The sequence below is a fragment of the Camelus bactrianus genome, chromosome 16 (genome assembly GCF_048773025.1).
Source record: "Camelus bactrianus isolate YW-2024 breed Bactrian camel chromosome 16, ASM4877302v1, whole genome shotgun sequence".
Classification (NCBI taxonomy): Eukaryota; Metazoa; Chordata; class Mammalia; order Artiodactyla; family Camelidae; genus Camelus; species Camelus bactrianus.
The window spans coordinates 58,380,160-58,400,501 of record NC_133554.1 but is presented as its reverse complement, the minus strand read 5'-3'; the positions used below and the strand labels follow the sequence as shown (position 1 = coordinate 58,400,501).

Here is a 20,342-nt window from a genome sequence, read left to right as displayed (position 1 = left end):
ATGCCGGGAGCTCGAGGGAGCCAAACAGAAGGACACAAATGGGTTTCGGGGTGGGGGCTCCGGGGTCAATCCAGACCTGGCTTTCCAATTTACTAGCTCCGTTGTCAGGAGGGCAGGGAAGACAGTGCTGCGAAGCACTTTGGCGTCCGGTACCTGACAGCATCACTCTCGATTAGAAACCCTAACTGACGGTCCCTTGAACAGGGGTCCTGGGTGCGCTCCTGCGCCCTCTTCCTGGGTGGCCTCCCCACTGACCGGCTGTAGCTCCACTGTCCTCGGGGTGCCCCTGGGCCCCGTCGTCAGCCCCAATCTCCCTCCTGACCTGCAGCCCCCGTCGGCTCAGGACCAGTCATCTCAGCGGACAGTATGGAGCATCTACTGGATGCTGGGTTGGGGGCCAAGCACCTGGACCTCATCATTTTAACCTCCTCCTGGCTGTCGAATAGCCACGTCAGACGCGACATGTCCCAGGGTGAACTCGTGGTCCCCACCTCCCTCCAGACTCTCCCCTCCTCAGTGGGTGGCATCACCACCCCCTCGCCCCAAGCTGGAAGAGCCAGGAAGCTTCCCAGTTTCCTTCCCTCTGCTCACTCCTCACACCCAAGTCATCACCACAGCCTGACGATTTAATCTTCTCAAATGTTCTCAGACCCATCTCTCTCACCCTGGCTCCTGCCGCCACTTCCTTCCCACCCCCCGTCAGCCAGCAGCAGCCTCTCAGTCGGTGTCCCCCTCAAGTCTGCCCTCCCAGGCAGAACCTCCCACACTCGGGACAGCAGCTGTGCCTTCCTGCCGACAGGACCAGCTCGTGGCTCCTACCTCGGCAGCCCTCGTCCAAGCCTTCTCCTGCCCTGTCCTACACTTCACCCTTCAGAGATGGAAGACGGCCCCTCCCTCTACGCAGGCCCCTCACCCCCACCCCCACCCCCAGCACCGCCTGCGCCAGCCACCTCCCCCGGCTCATCCCTCAAGACCCTGCTCTGGGACCGTCTCCTCAGGAGACCCCCTGGCTGCTCAACCCCTCCCGCCCTGGAGGTGGGCCACCCGTCTGCGTGCCAGGCCAAGCGCCCTCAGGATGGAGAGACAGCTGTGTTCATCCCTGGCCCCGGCACCCGCCGGCCCCTCCATAGATGCTCTGGAAATATTTGCTGAACTGAGAGCAAATGCGATGGATATTTACTCTGTACTGAGTGCCCACGGTTCTGCCTGGTGCCAGAAACCCCTGCTTGGAGAAAAGTGAGAAGAGCTTTCCCCAAGATGGGAAGGGCTCCAGTCCGTGCCTGTAGCTTCTGTGTGTTGGGGTCAGCAAGTTACAGGTCAAGAGCGCCTGTTCCCCACCCTGATCCCAGCGCTGGGCTCGGTTCAGAAGTGGGGGAGGCCACTCAGGCCTCCGTGCTGGGCAGGCTGGGTCGGCGGCTGCCCAGGGTGGCTCAGAGGAAGGGGGCCCTCGCAGTGGAAAACCCCTCAGGGTGCAAGGAGTCTAAGGCCCGGTGGTGGGGACCCAGTTGTCCGACACTAATGACCACAGCCCGGGACTGGTCAGCCCCCACGTGGCAGCCACGAGGTTAGTGCTGTTCACATGAGGGGCATGAACTTGAACAGCCTGTGGTGAAGCAGGGGCAGCAGGTGGGGAGCTCCCTGTGCAGGGTCCAAGGACCCAGCCTGACCTGCCTCCACACAGGCTTTGGGCAGGATAGGCCACCGTCCCTTTTCGAACCTCCTCTCTGCCGCCCTGTCCTGTAGGTCCGGCAGCTCTTTCCCGGCCTGGGGGCAGGGGGTGCCCTGTGCTGGGCAGAGAGAAGGCTGAGTGGGAGCACAAAGACCAGAGCTCTGCTGTCACCGAACATGTGGGAGACCCCTGACGTCCCTCGGCTTCCTTGTCTGCCAAGTGAGGACGACGGCCCTGCCTTGCCTGAGGAAGGCAAGTGAATGAAAAGGGCTTTGCGAAGGACAGTTCCTTGTTTGCAAGACAGGGCTACTACTGCAGGGGTGTCCGAGAAGAGGGCAGAGGGGACAGCTCTGGTGGGGCCTCTCCCCCAGCTAAGCTGGGCAGCAGGGACCTGTCCCCATCACACCAGCGTGGCTGGTGGGTGGGGCCTGTCAGGAGCAGAGCAGGACATGTCCCCGCACATGTAAAACCCTGCCTTGTCCTCCCATCCGAGGCGAGATGCCAGATCACCCAGCAGGGCCCATGGAATGTCCTCCACAGTGATGCAGACCAGACTCTTGTCTGAGGTGCCCACCGTGTCCAGAGCTGGATCTGTGGGAATCCCTGCCCTCTCCTCTTCCCAGATGGGGTCCCCAGGCCTTGCCTCACCCTACCCCTCCGCTCCCCAGTCTCTTCCCTGCAGGGGCAACTATTTCAAAAGACAGAGTGGACGCCCCCTGCTGGATGGGCTCAGAGTCCAGTGGTGGGTGGGCCCTGTGCTGGGTCCATCACCCTCCCAGCCCCTGCCTGTGGCCTCTCAGCACCCACCGCGCGCCCCCCTACTGCCTGCCAAAGAGGCGAGCTCTGCCCTGCTCTAGACCAGCTCATGGCCTTGGCCCTCGAAGAGAACAGAGTCAGGAGATAGAAACCACAGGACGAGTGAGGTCCTGGGCACAGCTCAGGCTTGAGCACCCTCCCTCCGCGACACCGGTGCCCCCGGAACGCTGCCTGACCCACCGTTAGTCTTCCTGTGCCTGCCTTTCAGCGCAGGCCACAGCCCGGGGCCTCGGGCCACGCTTCCCCACTGGCCCCCTTTGCTCCCCCTGCTCGGAGGTTCTCCTCCCCCAGCCCCCCAAGTCTAACCCCTGAAGGCCTCTCCATCCTCTTCCTGGCTGGCTCCCGCTGCCTGCTACATCTGCACGCTGACTGTTAAACACAGCCGTCATTGAAATTTAAATTACACACACTTACAATTATCTAAATTATATTGAGCACAAAGGTAATACGTAGTCAGAACTCATCACTTCCTAATTATTTCTGTTACATTTGACTATTATCTGTGCGTTTTAGGTTATTTACATCTATTGATACCCTGAGGAGGGAAAACCATACAATCATGTGACACTGCCTCATCTCCTCCCACCCACGCTGCACGTGCACACGGCACTCCCCCCTCCCAGCCCCCCTCCCCGCGGCGGTTTGGGTACCGGGTATGGGACTCCAGCCAGACCCGGGGAACCGCATGTACACACAGGAGGGGGCCCCTGCATCCCCTCTCCGTCTGACCAGGCAGCTAGTCAACTTGTGGTTCCTCCTCTGAGGGTTGGGCAAGGCGGCCCTTCATTCGATTGTCTAGCCTTCCGAACTCTAGGGAGGGAGAGGAAGCCGCAAACACGACCAGGGTCGAATCTCGCCTGCCCTGGGTCCTGGGACCAGTTACAAGGATTTGAAGAAGGCAGAGAGAGACGCAGTCGAGTGCCCTCCCCTCCCCCCGCCACCTGTCTGAGTAGAGCCCGCATGTCTGCGCAGGTGTCCCGCAGAGCGCCTTCTAGCGGACGCCGCGCTCCGCAGAGGTCGCCCGCGGGACCAAAGGGTCCGGGCCCTTGACCGTCCGACGTCCCCTCCCCTTGGGGCTCCGTACTTCCCTCCCAGCATCCCCAGCACCCCAGGACGTTGCCCCAGGGCCCCTCCTCCCCTTCTGACTCAGTCTACTCCATCCTGTGGGGGTGGGCAGGGGCGGTTGGGAAGTTGGCCCTCAGTGCCCAAGTGCCGAGGTGCCAACCGCCGATGTCTCCCCTGGCGGTAAAAGCCCAAGTCCCTGCCTTGTGTCCGGGCAAGCGTCCGCTGCTCCTGGGGCTCCGGACACGAGGGTCGGCCTAGGGTTCCTGCTCCGTCCACACAGCCCGCCCCGGCCCCTCTGGGCTCCTCTCCCGCGCCCACGCGATCTCTGCGCACGGGATAGCTTCGCTCCCAGGGTCCCGAGGGGAACGGCCTCCGACTAAACGGCAGGGAGGTCACCCCATCCGGTCTCGGGTTGGGAGTGGGGGCAGAAGCTCTCGTGTCCCTCGCACAGGTGATTCTTCCTGAGTTGCGTGCTGGCCTGGGGCTCTCGGGTCACAGACCCACGTGGGACACTAGTGGCCAGCCCCCTCCCGCGGCCTGGGGCCGGGCCGTGAGCCGCAGCAGGTCTCAGCGCTCCGAAGTGGGCGAGTGCAATCGCCGTGGGGGAGAGCCCCGCACAGCCCCCGACTGTGGCGCGCCGAGCCCAGGACAGCCGCGTGCGGGCCGCGGGGTCCCTCTGGCGCCGGGAAACGGAGGCCGTGGCACACGCAGGACGTGTAGGGGCCGCGCAGGTTCGCATCCCCAGGCTCCGGGAGGGCTCAAGGCTGAAATGCCCAACAAAGGGAAGCGCGGAGAGCCCCGGGGACAGGGGGTGGGAGAAGGCCGACGAGAGGAAGGAGAACAGGGCTTCCCAAAAAAGTCTCTATAGAGCTGGCTTTATCTTCCACCCATGGGGCAGGAGGCCAGCCCCACAACACAGAGCTGCCCGTGGGTCCCTCCGAGCAAAGACTCACACGTTGTCAACAGCTGGGCCATCGCAGTGTGCGGAAGCTGCAGCATGAAGGGCTTGGGGTGTGGGACGCGGGTGTCAGCGGGGCCGCACGGAACATGACTCTAACCCTGGCTCGACCTCGCCCCAAGCCGGATCTCGGAGTCTTGGAGCCTCAGTGCCCTCCTCTGCACACTGGGAGCTTGGAGCGGTGGCTTCCCAAGCGCTTTTGGCTCTGATCCTCATTTGGGGGCCAGGGGCCCAGGCCCCGGGTCAGGAGCCCCGGACAGGGCGCCGGAAACTGGACGGGAATCTGCGGTGCTGCTGCCCAGAAAAATGGCGCCAATGTGTGGGTGGGTGAGTTGGGTGACTACGAGCAACGTGCCATCGTGTGGAGCTCCGCAGGTGGGACACCCCCCTCCCAAGGCCCGGGCCCCCTCCGCATCAGCGGAGAAGTGGGAAGAGCTGGGATGCATGGTGTCCAGAAAACCCAACACCCACACGGACACATAGACATGGACACAGGAACGGACCCCTACTCGCATACGGACACACAAAGACGTGCCTTCACGTCTCCGCGATGCGAAGGCGCTCGGGGAGCGCGGAAGGGTCCGCCCATGGGGCCCCCTCGCAAGCGCGGAGCCTCCCCCGGGGCTGCAGGGAGCGTCCAGCCCCAGCGGCACTGTCTGCCCGGAATCAAGCCGGCTTCGCTGGCAGGAAAGGCTTAATCCGCTAGGGATGCCTCCGAGAAGTGCCCGCCTGCCCCGCCGGCACAAGGTGGGGGATGTCATTCCCAGGAGACGTTGCCAGTCCCCAAAGCTCAGAGCTGAGGTGGGGGGGGGAGCGCGGGAGAGCCACGAACGAGGTGGTGGGGAAGCCCCCAGACCCAGGGTGGATAGCATCTTTTCAGCTCCACATGGACAGCTAAGAAACATGGAGCGGCCTCGCGACCCCCTCTCGGGACTTAGCGGCGCCGCGAGGCTCCGCTCCCCTCAGCTCCCTCCCCTCTGCTCCCCTCCCGGAGGTGTCGACGACTTGAGTCCTTGGGGACCCGGCTCAGACCCCTCAAGTGTTCAGTGCGGCCAAGCGGCTTGAGCCGAATTCTGTCGCCCGGGTCCGCCGTGGCCTCCCACCCGCCCCGAGCCTCATCGGAGCTTTGGGGACACTACGAAGGTGCCCCATCCAGAAGTCCAAGGCCTGGGCCGGGGTCCGGCCCACCCTTCTCTTCCCAACCCCCCGACACCCCCCCCCCGCGCCTTCGGGGAAGCGGCGCTGGCTGGGGCGGGGGCGGGCCGGTGGGAGGGGGGTGGCGGGAAGGCCGCGGCGGCGCCAGGGGGTTGGGAGCGATGAGACAGGAGGAGGCTCCCCCACGGCGCGCCCCTGCGACCCCAGCCGCTCAGCGGGCCCGGCCACAGACAATTAAAGCGGGATTCCTCCCCCGCTGACGTCGGCAGCGCCGAGGCCCCTCCCGCTGTGGCATAAAAGGCGCGGGCTCCGCAGCGCAGGCGGCAGTGGGGGCCGGACAGCGCGGCGGTGCGGACTGCGCGGCGGAGCAGCGAGCTGCACGGCGCCCAGAGCGCGGGCCGCCCGCCGAGCCCCAGCCGAGCCGAGCCGGGCCCGGAGCGCCGGGCCCCAGCGCCCGCAGCCATGCCGGCCGGCCGCGCCGCGCGCACCTGTGCGCTGCTCGCCCTCTGCGTCCTGGGCAGCGGGGCCCAGGATTTCGGGCCGACGCGCTTCATCTGCACCTCGGTGCCCGTGGACGCCGACATGTGCGCCGCGTCCGTGGCCGCCGGCGGCGCGGAGGAGCTCCGGAGCAACGTGCTGCAGCTCCGCGAGACCGTGCTGCAGCAGAAGGAGACCATCCTGAGCCAGAAGGAGACCATCCGCGAGCTGACCACCAAGCTGGGCCGCTGCGAGAGTCAGAGCACGCTGGACGCGAGCGCGGGCGAGGCGCGGACGGGCGGCGGCCGCAAGCAGCCCGGCTCGGGCAAGAACACCAACACCATGGGCGACCTGTCTCGGACGCCGGCCGCCGAGACGCTCAGCCAACTCGGGCAAACTTTGCAGTCGCTCAAAACCCGCCTGGAGAACCTCGAGGTCCGCGCGCGCCGCTCTTCCCCCTCCGGCTCGCGCGCCCCTCTGCCCTCCCCTACCTCCATTCCCGATCCGGCCCGACACCCCCCACCCTGGCCTCGGCCGGGTGCCGAGGCCCGGCTGGGGCCTCCCCAGGCTGGCGGGGCCGCGCAGACCGCCACTTGCCCGAGCTCCCCGCCAGGCCGCCCCCGCAGTCGCCCTGAGGGGACCGCGCCACGGGCCTCCCGGCACGGTCCCTGCTGCGCGCGTAACGATATGGTTTCCCTTCGCCCTTGCACCCTCGCAGCAGTACAGCCGGCTCAATTCCTCCAGCCAGACCAACAGCCTCAAGGATCTGCTGCAGAGCAAGATCGATGACCTGGAGAGGCAGGTGCTGTCTCGGGTGAACACTCTGGAGGAGGGCAAGGGGGGCTCCAAAAACGACACCGAGGAAAGGGTCAAGATCGAGAATGCCCTGACTTCCCTGCACCAGCGGATCAGCGAGCTTGAGAAAGGTAACAGTCATGGGGGGTTGGTGGCAGGCTGCCTGTCTCGGCTCCCTGGCCCAGAGGGACCCTGCCTCTGGTTTTGGCTTCCTGCATAACTCAACTCCATCCTGTAAAAGCCCTGAGCTCCTCCATCCCTCCAGCCCCATCCCTGCCCCAGGTTCTCCAGTTGGTGTTCCTGGCAGGGCTGGGGTGCCCTGGGCTCAGGACGTAACGGAAGCAGAGAAGGGAAGCAGAGTGAGGAAGGGAATGCCTGGTGTCCCCCCCCCCAATACCCTCCCTGACACACTCACAAACTCGCAGGGTTTTTCAAGTCTGATTTGTTTAATCTTCAGCAACTTTGCACTGTAGCTGTGGCCGGCCCAAGTCCTCCCTGGCTAAGAAAGCCTGGCTTTAGCCAGCCAGTCCCCATTCCCGGCAGAGAGCAGGGCACGGGCTGGGTCTGAGTCCTCCCTGTCCTCAGCAGATTTGGGCCCCGAGCAGGTTTCCTCCCAGCCCCTTGATGCCCCTGGCGTCCTCTGAGGATTTCCGGGTCCCCTTCCCTGCCCTGAGCACACCCCCGCGGTTTTCTCTTCTGAGTGACCCAAGCCCAGGCATCTTGCGAGCCCCATGGTTCCTGAGTCGCCATCTCCAGCTGGCCCCAATCTTGCCCCGGGCGCACGGATGAGCTCAGGAGGCTCAGCCTTGAAGTTGCAGAAACCAAACAAGGTTGTAAAAGGGTGGGGGGTACTGCCGGGCTCCGAGCAGGGCCACGTGACCCTTCTCGACCGCAAAGTGTGCTGGATGGATTTAAACAGTGCCATCTTAAGGCACGTTATGTAACTGAAAAACAGATCGGGGAAGGGAGGAGGGAGGGAGGGAAAGAGGGGAGACCGGGGAAATGAGAAACACCCCCTAAAGAGGCCAGGGGTTAGATCTGCTCCAAGGGCAGGGGGCTGCCAGCCTGAGCTGTAGGGGAAGCTCTGAGGGGGCCAGCTCTGCTCTGTTCCCTGACACCTGGCTTAGAGGAAGAGGGTGGGGTTGCTGGCTCAGCAGGACGCCTTCTAGAAATAATTCTTGGCCTGGGGGTGCCGGTTGAGTGCTGGGCTCCCTGGCAGTGCCCGCTGTCCATGCTGGAGCTGGTGGGTGTGTGTCCCTGGCTCTGGGCCTGGTGCCCGTGCCCACTGCTGGGCAGGACTGTTTTGCCTGAAGTCAGTCGCACACGCCCAGGGCCACAGCCACAGAGCGTGCGGGCGGGGAGAGGGCGGACAGGCATCCCCTGGAGACCTCATGGCAGCTGGCTGCCTGGCGGCCGTGTAGAAAGGGAGGCTGTGGGGCCCGGAACCTGATGTTTCAGGAAGCACACAGGAAGTTCGCCGTGAGGGTTCGTGGCATCACCCTCAAAGCAGTTGCCTTGGGGGACCCTGGCTCCAGGGCCTCCTCCCGGCTCCCTGCTGTCCTGCCCTCTGCAGGGGGCTAGACAGAGTTGCTGGAAGGGCCTCAGAGGGGACAGCTCTCCCTGCGGTAGGGTGCATGGGCTTCTGGAAACAACCCAAGTCCTCATGGCACGTCAGCTGGGCCAGATGAGTGAGCAGGGGCTGCTGAATGCCCTGGCCTCGAGGGAGTTGTGACGGGCAGCGGGGCCTGGTTGTCTTGGGTGAGGATGCAGGAGCACCGGCAGCATCCTGGAATCAGGTCAGGCTCCCTCCCGGAGGGGCTGCTCCGAGGGGAGCTAGCCTCTTTCTTGGCAGGGAGAAGACCTCCTTCCTCTGCGGCCACACCTTCGAGGGTTGCTTTACAGCGTGTGCACCCACCCACTCCCTGCCCACGCCCGCTGCCCAGACTGAGTGCAGATGCTCACAGCCCGCTACACACAGGCGGCTCCCCACACCCCCATCCCAGCCTCCCCACGGGGGCTGCCATGTGGGAGCCAGCCCCAGGGTGCAGAGACCTTGGATCAGCTCTCTGGTCCCGGCCCTATGCCCTGGGGCAAGGTGCTTGACCTCTCCAAGCCTCCCTCTTGGCATGTACAGAATGCAGAGGGTCTGCTCTGTCTGCGTCACGGAGCCTGGCAGGGGACAAGCCTGCTTCAGAGACTGGCGCTTTGTCGAGGCGCAGGTGTCAGGACTGTGTCCCGTCCTTCCCAGGTCAGAAGGACAGCCGCCCCGGAGACAAGTTCCAGCTCACATTCCCACTGCGGACCAACTACATGTACGCCAAGGTGAAGAAGAGCCTGCCTGAGATGTACGCCTTCACGGTGTGCATGTGGCTCAAGTCCAGCGCGGCACCAGGGGTGGGCACGCCCTTCTCCTACGCGGTGCCCGGCCAGGCCAACGAGCTGGTCCTCATCGAGTGGGGCAACAACCCCATGGAGATCCTCATCAACGACAAGGTAGAGCCCCACCCACCCCGGGCTGCCGGGGCGGGTGTGGGCGGCTTGAGCTATGCGGCCTCAGATGCTCCTGTGGCCCCGGGAGAAGAGAGGCCTGGGAGAGATGGGGAGGGGCACCCTCGCCTCCTTCCACGAGCAGGGTAAAGCTGGAGCCCTTCCAGACAGAGGCCTCCTGAGTTGGGGGTGACGGAGGATGACCCAGGGGGCCAATCCATCCAGCAGATCAAACCTGACTGCTCTCCCCAGCCGGCCTCGGAGCTGGCTTTGCTCCTCCGTATTGGGGGGACCATAGATGCCCTGGGGGTGCGAAAGGTGCCCTGAGAGGTTCTTCCTGAGTCCAGGTCTGTCTGCTCAGCCCCGTACCCCTGGGAGGGGCCGGGTCTGCGCGACCCTGTGACAGGGGTGCCCTTTCCCTCCAGGGAAGCCGTCTCTGTCTTGGCCCTCCGCGGGCTGTGGAATTCGCTGCCAGCTCACAAGCGCCCTCATCTCTATGCCAGCTGTGGTAGTAAATGTCTAAAACCTGAGCTGGGAGTTGGATTCCAAGCCCTTGTTCTTGACGTCTTGCCCAGAAAGAGCTCTGCCTTTCCGGGGCCCCGTCTCCCCAAGTTAAGATGGTGTGAGGGTTCTTTTGTCAGCTGCGGCAGCCTCCCTGCCCAGAACATTAAGGGTGAGTGAGATTCCAGGTCAGAGGCTGGTCTGAGAATTAAGAGGCATGTGCCAGCTCCCCTGGCATCTCTGCAAAAAGGCTGGGCGGGTTATAGACCCAGAGGATCTGGTGATTACAGATGGAGCGTTGGAAGAGAGAGCAGAGGCCCAGAAAACGGCCGTGAACTCAGCCCCCAGGGGTGGCCCTCTCCATCAGAGGCCGCGTGTCCTGGGCTCACCAAGAGGGAGGAGGGCGAGTAGGAGCGAGGGGACTGTGTGTTCAGATCGATCCTGCGAGGCCCCCTGGCAGCGCATCCCGTTTCCTTTGTGACGCTGGGACCCGTCCACGGATGGGGCCGCCAGATGATGAAGTCTGGGGAGGGGGGGGCAGGTGCTGCGAGAAGTCAGCTGCAGTGCTTGATGTGACTGGAAGCGCGTGTGAGTAACGGCCCGACTGGTAACCGGGGACGATCGTCAGTTCTGATCGTGCCCCTGGGTGCCGCTCTCCTCCCCAGGTGGCCAAGCTGCCCTTCGTAATCAACGATGGCAAGTGGCACCACATCTGCATCACCTGGACCACCCGGGACGGGGTCTGGGAAGCCTACCAGGACGGCACCCAGGGAGGCAACGGCGAGAACCTGGCGCCCTATCACCCCATCAAGCCCCAAGGCGTGCTAGTGCTGGGCCAGGAGCAGGTGCTGGCCATGGGGGCCGGGAAGGGGGGGCCGGCTGCAGGGGGAGGAGCCCCAGAAGCAGAGACCAGCCAGAGAAAGGGGAGTGGGGCTGTTGGGAGAGAGAGCGGAGAGAGGCAGCGGGGAGCAGGCGGTCGGGAGGAGGAGAGAGAAGTGGTCTCCCCTGAGCAGGAGCCGGGGAAGCAAGGGACGCAGCAGTCTGGGCAAAGCCCTGCCCCGGGCGGGCTCTCTCAGGAAAGGCCACAGGAGCGGGCTCTGGCCTCAAGGCTCTCCACCGCTTTCCCGACAGCAGCAGCCATGCTCTCTTCGGCACCGGAAGGCCAACTGTACATTTAGGGATGCATAATCTATTTCCTGCAAGTGACTCGTCTCCACTGGGCACCCAGGAGGGAAGGGCAGGCAGGAGAGCCCAGGCCTTCTGTTCTCATTGTGCGGCCTTTGCTGGCAGAGAGTGACATCTGAGTTCCTCGACGAGAGGCGGGGGGGATGGGGGGCCCCCAGGCCCTGCTCCCATGGTTGTCCACTGCCCCGGCTGACCCCTCCCACCCTGGGCCCCTCACAGGCGCCCCCAGGAGCTCTGCCTCCAGGGAGAGGGGAGCAGCCTCTCTGCTTTTCCTGAGCTCCCCGTGGCCGGGGGGGACCAAAGCATAGCTGAAGACCCAGAGACAGGGAGACAGGTACCCGGGGTGGACGTGAGAGCCTGTCCCCCAGGGGTGCCCTCCTGCTAGGCCCCCACCGCTGTGACCCCCACCCTCATCCTCTGCTTTTCTCTGAAGGACACTCTGGGCGGTGGGTTTGATGCCACCCAAGCGTTCGTGGGCGAGCTGGCCCATTTCAACATCTGGGACCGCAAGCTGACCCCGGGGGAGGTGTACAACCTGGCCACCTGCAGCACGAAGGCCCTTTCCGGCAACGTCATCGCCTGGGCTGAGTCCCACATCGAGATCTACGGCGGAGCCACCAAGTGGACATTCGAAGCCTGTCGCCAGATCAACTGAGGCCCTGGGCCGGAATGAGCCTCCGTCCCGGGCCGGCCCCCCGCCTCCTCCTGCTTGTGCGGTGATGATCCGTCGTCTCCTCTTCTCTCCCTCCCCCCCAGGAATGACTCCAGGCCCTCGCCCTCGCGCACGCGCACACAGCCTGGGCTCGTCCTCGCGCAGGGAAGCAGGCCCGGCTCCCACCTGTCCCCGAGGCACCCCCCCTCTCCGGGAGCGCGCACTGTTTCTCAGGCACGCCCCGTTCACCTCGAAAGCCAGCGGCTGCCACGTGAACGATGCACACGTAGGTGAGAGGACGCGCGCGCGCGCGCGCGTGTGTGTGTGTGTGTGTGCGTGTGTGTGTCTATGAGCGTGTGTGTGTGTGTGTGTGTGTCTATGAGCGTGTGTCTCTCGGGGAGGCCTTCTCTTTTAAAATGGTATCTCGTTTCTTCTTTGTGGCTTTGGGAAATCTCACAACTGGTCTGCTATCTGTATTTGCCAACTTTGGGGGCTGCCCGCGTGCCTTGGGGCTGGTGCAACTTCTTCTGCAATGCATCCGTCTTTGTTTGCAAATCTATTCCAGAGCAACAACTCTCTATGTTGATAAAATAAATGTCTTTTAGCAGTTTGTTAAAGGCCGGGGCCTCTCCATGGAGAACTTGTATTTTGTTGTAGAGGTGACCTCTTCTCCAAAGGGTTGAAGGCACGTGGCACCATGCACTTGGAGAGGGCAGAGGAGGTCAGGCCGGCCCCAGGATCCGGGTAGTCCCCCAGCCCCAGCGCCTGGCCTGTGTCCTACGGCTGGTGTCCGAGGGCGGCGCGGGGCTGGGGAGGCTGGCCTGCGTGCCCAGCTCGGCTGGCTCAGGCCCCCCATCCCACCTGTGGCCCTCAGCCTTCTCGCCTCCCTGCACTCGGCAAGGTCGGGCTCTGTCTTTCCCTTCAGCTGCCAGCTGCCGCCCCCCCAGAGAGAGGAGCGTCCCACCCAAGGCCCAGGAAGCCAGAGCCCCTCCCTCACCTCTGGCAGTGGGAGGCCAGAGGCTTCAGAGGGTCGGCTCAGGGGTGGACCTTTTAGACTGGGAAACCCGCACTCTGATTAAGACCCTGCCCCACACGGCCAGTGGATGGGCGGGTCCATGGTAACTCTGACAGCCATATTCTTGCCACACACCCGGGCCCACGTGAGCTGGCTTGGCGAGTCCTCCAAGGGGGCAGGGGACCTCTTGTGGGGAGCCAGGCATGGCCAGGCTGGGGCCTGAAACCCATTCCCCCATCTTACAGGGCTCAAGCCCTGAAGCAGCCCCCAACCTGTCACCAGCAGGTGACACAGACCCAACCAGTGTCCAGAGGCTTGGACTTTTTTCCCATGAAAAACAAACATATACGTCTCCTCCTAGTCCTTCCAAGGTGGGGAGAAAAACACGTGTGCGCGCGCGCGTGTGTGTGTGTGTGTGTGTGTGTCTGTGTGTGTGTGTTGAATGAGAGGGAAGAGCATTCAGATGGATCACGCCCAAGGAGGGCGATCTCCCTGCTTTGTCGCACCATCTGGGGGTCGCACACCCCGAGGGCCACCTGGACTCTCGCCAGGAGTCTAATTAGCAAAAGGCTGGCAAGTCTTTCAAGAAATTCTCCTGCACTGCCTGGCTCATCTACAGCTGCAGACATTTCTTCAGGAGGAGCAGGTGTTCCCGTCTTCTGTTCCTTCCAGGGGCACCTGTCTCCTGAAACGCAGGTCCGTGTTGTGTCGAAACCCAGTGCATCTGTGTGCATCTGTGCTGGTGTCTCTGTGTCGGTGTCTGCGTGGGTGTCTGCACGGTACCCTGTCACCGTTCTGCAATGCCTCCCTCTTGTGCGGAGCGCGCAGTGCAGGCGCCCGGCTGCGCGTTGTGGCTCAACAGTGGCTTTTCCTGAGACCATTGTGCTTCATCGGAGCCCGTCGGGCTGTGGCGTCTGTGGATCTGCAGGGATCTTCTCTGTTTGCATGTTCCTCGGGGTGGCGTGTCCCGTGCTTCCTCAGTCCGATGTGTGTTCCCCTGCCTGCATGAACTGCTCTGGTTCTGTGTTGTGTGCTGAGTGCCACCCATCGTTCTGTGACCATCCATGTAGCTACCAGGAAAGGCTGAGTAAGCAAGCCAAGGGTGTCGGAGGAGGTCAGGGGAGAGGTCGAGTCCCTCCCCTTCTCCCCGCTGCCCAAACACACCAAGTATTTTTAACATGTAGGTTGAGAGCAAGCCGAACAATCCCCGTAGTCGGGAGAGAGCGAGAGCTTGGAACCCACCCCCCAACCAGATCGGCCCCACCCCTCACTTCAGCCATCTCGGAGCTGTAGGCAAGGCCCAGAGCGTGCTAGGTGCTCTCCGTCGGCACCTCCCACCAGCCCCTGCAGATCTCATGGACCCCAGACCACCTTCTGCCCCAGTGGGCGCGGTGGGAGCTGTCCGTTCAGGACCACAAGCCATCCTCTGCCCTAACCAGAGATGGGCAGAGCCCACCCCAGATGCATACACCTGCGTCCCTTTGGCCTCCCCAACCCCTCCACTCCCCCCGTGGTGCCAGGGACAGAAGCGGATGTTTGACTCCCTCCCCGCCCGACTGGAGCCTGTGCCAAGCCCCCGACTCCCTCACTGTGTTAACACTTGGCACTTTGCCCACCCCGAGAAAGGTAGACAGCCACAAATCTAATCCACATAGTTCCCATCTACTCCTTAATCTGATGGATGTTCCCTCTTGCACTGAATAACACATGCCTATCTCAGGTAAGCCGTTTTATAAAATACGAAGATAAAAAAGCACTGTCGAGACAGTGTTTGCTTCTGCCGAGCTGGTGTCCCGCAGCTCCCTGGGTGTCCGAGGTGGGAGAGTGGCCGACAGGCTCTCCGGGCCCCTGGGGGGTTAGATCCCACTTGAATCGTAAGCCTTCTTGCTTTTGATAACACAGTATTGTTTCTCTTACTCTAGAAGAAAAAGTTTATTACCAAACAAGAGTATTTTTATGAAAGCAAAGGACAAACCTATAAATTAACTCAACCTATATCTCCCTTGAAAATACTTTTCAGGCTCCGCCAAAATGTAGAACTGAAAGCATGTATTTTGGAAGAAAGAAATACATTTTGTATGCTTTCTGTTCCTTTTGTAGATTCACAGTTTATTTTCTAAGACTGCAAAGATCACTCTGTCACCAGCCCTGGGACCTGAGACCAAGGGGGTGTCTTGTGGGCAGTGGCATGAGGGTCAGTCATTCCAGTGAACTCCAGAGGGGGGCCACCTGTTCTCAAAGGCGTGTTGGGGACCAGGCTGTACACTGGCCACTGACAGTGGCCCCTCTGTCTCGGAGCCAACTTGTTAGTGGGATGAGCTAAGGACCTGATTATCAGTTCCAACCCTGACAGAAGAAACGAGGGTAATCGATTGTAAACATTAAGATGACAGTATCCTTTGTAATCTTATGGCAACCAAAATGTGGCTTAACGCAGTCGTGGTCTCATCTCTTAAAATACAGCGTGTAAATTTATTCAATTAACGATGGGAAACCTACCACTTCCGTGTACGGCGGACTTAAGTGCCATTTGTTGAAGGGGAACAAGCCATTGAGGAGAAAAAAAGCCCAACACTTAGAGTCCCAATTTTGTCTTACTTGCCAAAATGACCACAACGACGACAGCGCAAACCCCCGTGGTTGACATTGTCACACTGTATATACTGTACAATAGGAAGGAGAACCCATGTATCTCACTGTCCATTATTTGCTAACCAAAGCTGTACATTTTTCCCATGATCTGCAGCCTTTGGGTGTCTAGTGGGTCAGAACCATGGGACCTGCCACCTCCCATCAGCAATTCTGGAAATGCACTATTTCTACTGGTATTCTTGCTTTTTTTTTTCATTTTCTTGCTGAAATGACATGAATTGTTGAGTTTATTTTTACACAGTAAAAGAGTGAAGAAAGACTGTGGTCTCCTTGGAATGTCTCTTCCTTTCTCAAGCTTGCAAATGTCACTTCAACCTGCTGGACCACCTCAGCAGCCCTCCCGGGGGGTGCATGCCTGCCCATTGCCCTGTGACCCTCAGCAGTCTCGCGGCCATCCGGGAACACCGGACATCAGGCGTGGGGAGGGGGCCTGCCAGTTTCCCAGGTGCAGCCGACACCGAGGCAGAGAGAAGTGGAGTGATCCCCCAGTGTGTGGAGGCCACACCGGGACCCGGGTGCAGAGTAACTCCCCGTTTCTCACCCGCAGCCCTGCTCTGTCCTGAGCGAGTGCACTGTCCACAGCACAGCTGGGCACAGGTCCCAGGCAGCCTGGCCCTGTCCTTCCCAAACAGCCCTGCTCTGCTTTCCTTTGCCACATCCCTGCTGACCCATCCTTGTCCGACATCTGGTTACCTCCCCTCTTTGGGGTTCCCAGGCTGCTTCCTTGCACTTGAGCAAGAGGTCATCCCCAGATTCACGTAACAGGAGGATGATGGGCGATGTGGGAACCCTGGACACCGGGAAGAACTTACTTCTTTGGCCCCTTGTGGACCAGGCTAGACTCTGAATGGACGTGGAGCTCTCTAGCTGCTCCCTTCCAGGGGACAAAATAAATGACCAGGAGCCAAAACAGCCTGCCTGGTAGGTTGGTCCCCCCCCCCCACCGCCACCGCGCCCCAGCACACACGCACGCACACACACTGGGTTGGCAGAAGGACCTGGCCAGGACTCAGGAGCTGGGGTTTGGTGGGGTCTGAGTGGGCCATCCGTTGCCTGGGGTGGTACAGAGGGAGGAGATTTGGCCTCAGCCAGGCAGCTGCTTGTCCTGTTGCCCCTGTGGGAGGAGCCTCCATGGGGAGAGAGAAGCCCCTGCCAAGTCGAAGGCCCTTGACCCGTTTCCTCCAGAGGTGCCCTTGGCGGGTGGGGTCCATCTGCAGGCTGCATGCTCATGGCCGGGCCCGGAGCTGTACCCAATTCCAGCAGCTCCAGCTGACACACCACACACACTCTGCCTCCCACTCAAGCAAGCACATAGTTAAGCCAGCAGTAACATCACTCGTACGTTTCTCATCTCTGTGGGAAAGCTCACTCAGAGCCTCGGGTATTTTAATAACCATTGGCGGCAGATCCCTTTCCCCACTTCTCACACGGGTGACTGACTTCGGGGGGCTGTGGGGCTCAGAACAGCAGCTCAGAGGGAGGCTGCCGGGCCTCCCTGATGGGCCGGCTTAGGTGGACGCCTGGGGCGGAGGGACACAGGCTCGGGATGTCAAAGCTGGAGAGCGACTCTGAAGCCGCGGACTCCGGCAGCCCACCGGATGCACGGACGTGTTCTCAGCTCACACGCTGCGGAGATGGGGCTTACTACCCACAGAGACGGTCTGCCCCACTTTCCAGCTCCGGCTGAGAGTTTCCTCCTGCTCGTCTAAGACGTCCTTCGTATTTCTCCTGCTGTGCCCAGTTCCTTACACTGAGCCGCGGCCGCAGTGAAGGCAGGCACCACGGCCCCCAGGGCTCAGCTCCGCGCCTCCCCTGCGCCTCCTGGCTGCCCTGCTCTAGGGCTCAACACGCTCCTCCCACCCTGGGAGCCCCCCAAGGGGCAGCAGGGGAGGACAGACCAACCCCCGGCGGGCCCAGGGAACGTGTCACCTGATCCCTGGCCTTGCTCTGTGAAGCTGGGGCGTGTGGATCAGACACGGGCCCCCAGGCGGGAGCAGCACATTTTGAGCAGTACCAGCCTGCTCTGTCCTCTTGTCTGCCCCCAAAAGTCTCCCGCGTGCAGCTGTGTCCCCAGCAGCCCCCTCTCTGCAGACCCCCAAGGAGTGCAAAGCTTCCTGGGCTCTGAGGAGTTAACTGCTCGCTGGAACCGGGAAATAGGAGAGAAGAAAAGTGGTGTGGTGGGGGAATGTTACAGAGGTTCTGGAACTCCCTGGAAGGCATGTGGTTCTGAGCTCAAGGGGCAGACAAGGGTGCTGAGGAAACGAAGACCCACAATGGAGCCTTCAGAAAAACATACAAACAAGAGAGCAGCCAAGATGCCGAGTAGGAGGGCCCTGTGCCTCCTCTTGCCACAACACCGATTATGTGACACCAGCTTGGGATCCCTGGGCCCTGCAACCAGAGTCCAGGACTCAGCTCTGCCCACTCGTAGGCCAGCCCCAACCCCAGAGTTAACACCTATCCTTCTCAAATTCTTCTAAAACATTTCAAAGGAAGGAATACGTCTGAACTCATTCTATGACGCCAGCATCACCGACACCCAAACCAGATAAAGATGTCACACACACACAGAAACAAACTACATAATAGAAAGGAATCTGAAAAAGAATGTGTGTGTGTGTGTGTGTAACTGAATCATTTTACTGTACACCTGAAACTAACACAATATTGTAAATCAACTATATTTCAATAAAAATGGTTTGAAAAAAGGAAACTAGGCCAATATCACTGATGAACATAGATGTAAAAATCCTCAACCAAGTATTAGCAAACCGAGTCCAACAACACGTTAATCGGCTCACACACCATGACCAAGTGGGGTCCGCCTCAGGGAAGCAAGGATTGTTCAGTATCCTCATGTCAACCAAGGTGGTACGCCACACTGACAAACTGAAGAATAAAACCCGTACAATCACCTCAGTCGATGCGGAAAAGGCTTTTGACAAAATTCAACATCCATTTATGATAAAAAAATACTTTCCAGAAAGTGGACATAGACAGAACACACCTCAACATCGTAATGGCCATTTATGACAAACCCACAGCCAGCATCACACTCAGTGGTGAAAAGCTGAAAGCATTTCCTCCAAGATCAGGAGCAAGACAAGGATGCCGCTCTCACCACCTTTATCAACGTGGTAGCGGACGTCCCAGCCACAGCAGTCAGAGAAGAAAAAGAAAAGGAGTCCAAATTGGAAAGAAGAAAAACTGCCACTGTTCACAGGTGACACGGTGCTACACATAGACAACCCCAGAGAGGCCACCAGAAAAGTACTGGAGCTCAGCAACGAACTCAGTCAAGTGCAGGAGACAAAACTTGAAACAGAAATCTGATGCGTTCCTGTACATTAACAATGAACTGTCAGAAAGAGGGATTAAGGAAGCAATCCCATTGCGTCAGAAAGAGTAAAATGCCTAGGAATAAACCTACCTAAGCAGGCAAAACACTTGTCCCTGGAAACCTGTAAGAAACTGGTGAAAGAAATGGAAGAGGACACAAATAGAAAGCTATGTTCTGTTCTTGGGTTGGAAGAGTTAATACTGTTAAAATGACCATACTACCCAAGGCAGTCTACAGATTCAACGCCATCCCCATGGAAATCCCAATAGCGTTTTTCACAGGACTAGAATAATTTTAAAGCTTGTATGGAAACACAAAAGACCCTGAACAGCCGAAATAATCTTGAGAAAGAAGAACGGAGCTGGAGGAATCGTGCTCCCTGACCTCAGACTACACCACAAAGCTACAGTGATCAAAACAGCATGGTCCTGGCACAAACACAGACACACAGATCAATGGAACAGGACAGAGAGCCCAGAAATAAAGCCACGCACTCATGGTCAGTTAATCCACGACAAAGGAGGCAAGAATACACAATGGAGAAAAGACAGTCTCTTTAACACGTGGTGCTGGGAAATCTGGACCGCTGCCTGCAGAAGACTGAGATTAGAACATTCTCTAACACCACGTACAAAAATAAACTCAAAATGGATTAAAGACCTAAAGGTAAGACCAGAGACTATAAAACTCCTAGAGGAAAACATAGGCAGAACAGTCTTGGACATAAATCTTAGCAATATTTTTTTTGGATCTGTCCCCTAAGGCAAAGGAAGTAAAAGCAAAAGTAACAAATGGGACTTAATTAAACTTAAAAGGTTTTGCACAGCTAAGGAAACCATCAACAAAATGAAAAGACAACCTACTGATGGGGGGGAATGTCTGCAAATGATGTGGCTGGTAAGAGGTTAATATCCAACACATACAGACAGCTCATATAACATCAAACATACGCACACACACACACACACACACAAAAGATTAAAAAATGGGCAGAAGACTTAAATACATTTTTCCAAAGAGGATATGCAGATGGCCAATAGTGCATGAAAAGATGCTAACATCACTGATCGTCAGGGAAATGCAAATCAAACCACAGTGAGATACCACCCCACACCTGTCAGAACGGCTGTCATCAAAAAGAACACAAATAACAAATGCTGGCAAGGATGTGGAGAGACGGGAACACTTTGTACACTGTCGGGGGCATGTAATTTGGGGCCGCTACTGTGGAGAACAGTATGGAGGTTTCCCAGAAAAACTAAAAATAGAACTACCATATGACCCAGCAATTCCACTCCTGGGTATGTATCCAAGAAAAACCCAAAAACGCTAACTGGAAAAGATACATGCACCCTAATATTCATTGTTATTTACCTAAATGCCCATCAACAGATGATTGGATAAAGAAGATGTGATATGCACGCGCGCGCACACACACACAAACACACAATGGAATACTACTCAGCCACAAAAAGGAATGAAATGTTGCCATTTGCAAACACATGGATGGACCTGGAGGGCATTATGCTAAGTGAAATAAGTCAGACAGAAAAAGACAAATACTGTATGATATCA

The 20,342-nt window shown here is 59.5% G+C and overlaps 2 protein-coding genes across 2 annotated transcripts in view; one reads left to right on the top strand and one right to left on the bottom strand.

Moving 5' to 3' along the window:
• The window catches only part of ENDOV (endonuclease V), a 90,394-nt gene that overhangs the window by 32,531 nt on the left and 37,521 nt on the right, over positions 1-20,342 (bottom strand). The window lies entirely within an intron of this gene.
• Positions 5,990-15,686, top strand: NPTX1 (neuronal pentraxin 1). The gene is made up of 5 exons (XM_074343888.1): positions 5,990-6,575; positions 6,859-7,066; positions 9,184-9,428; positions 10,589-10,768; positions 11,542-15,686. Exons 1-5 carry the CDS (start codon positions 6,126-6,128, stop codon positions 11,761-11,763), a joined length of 1,305 nt encoding a protein of 434 aa, XP_074199989.1. The 5' UTR covers positions 5,990-6,125; the 3' UTR covers positions 11,764-15,686.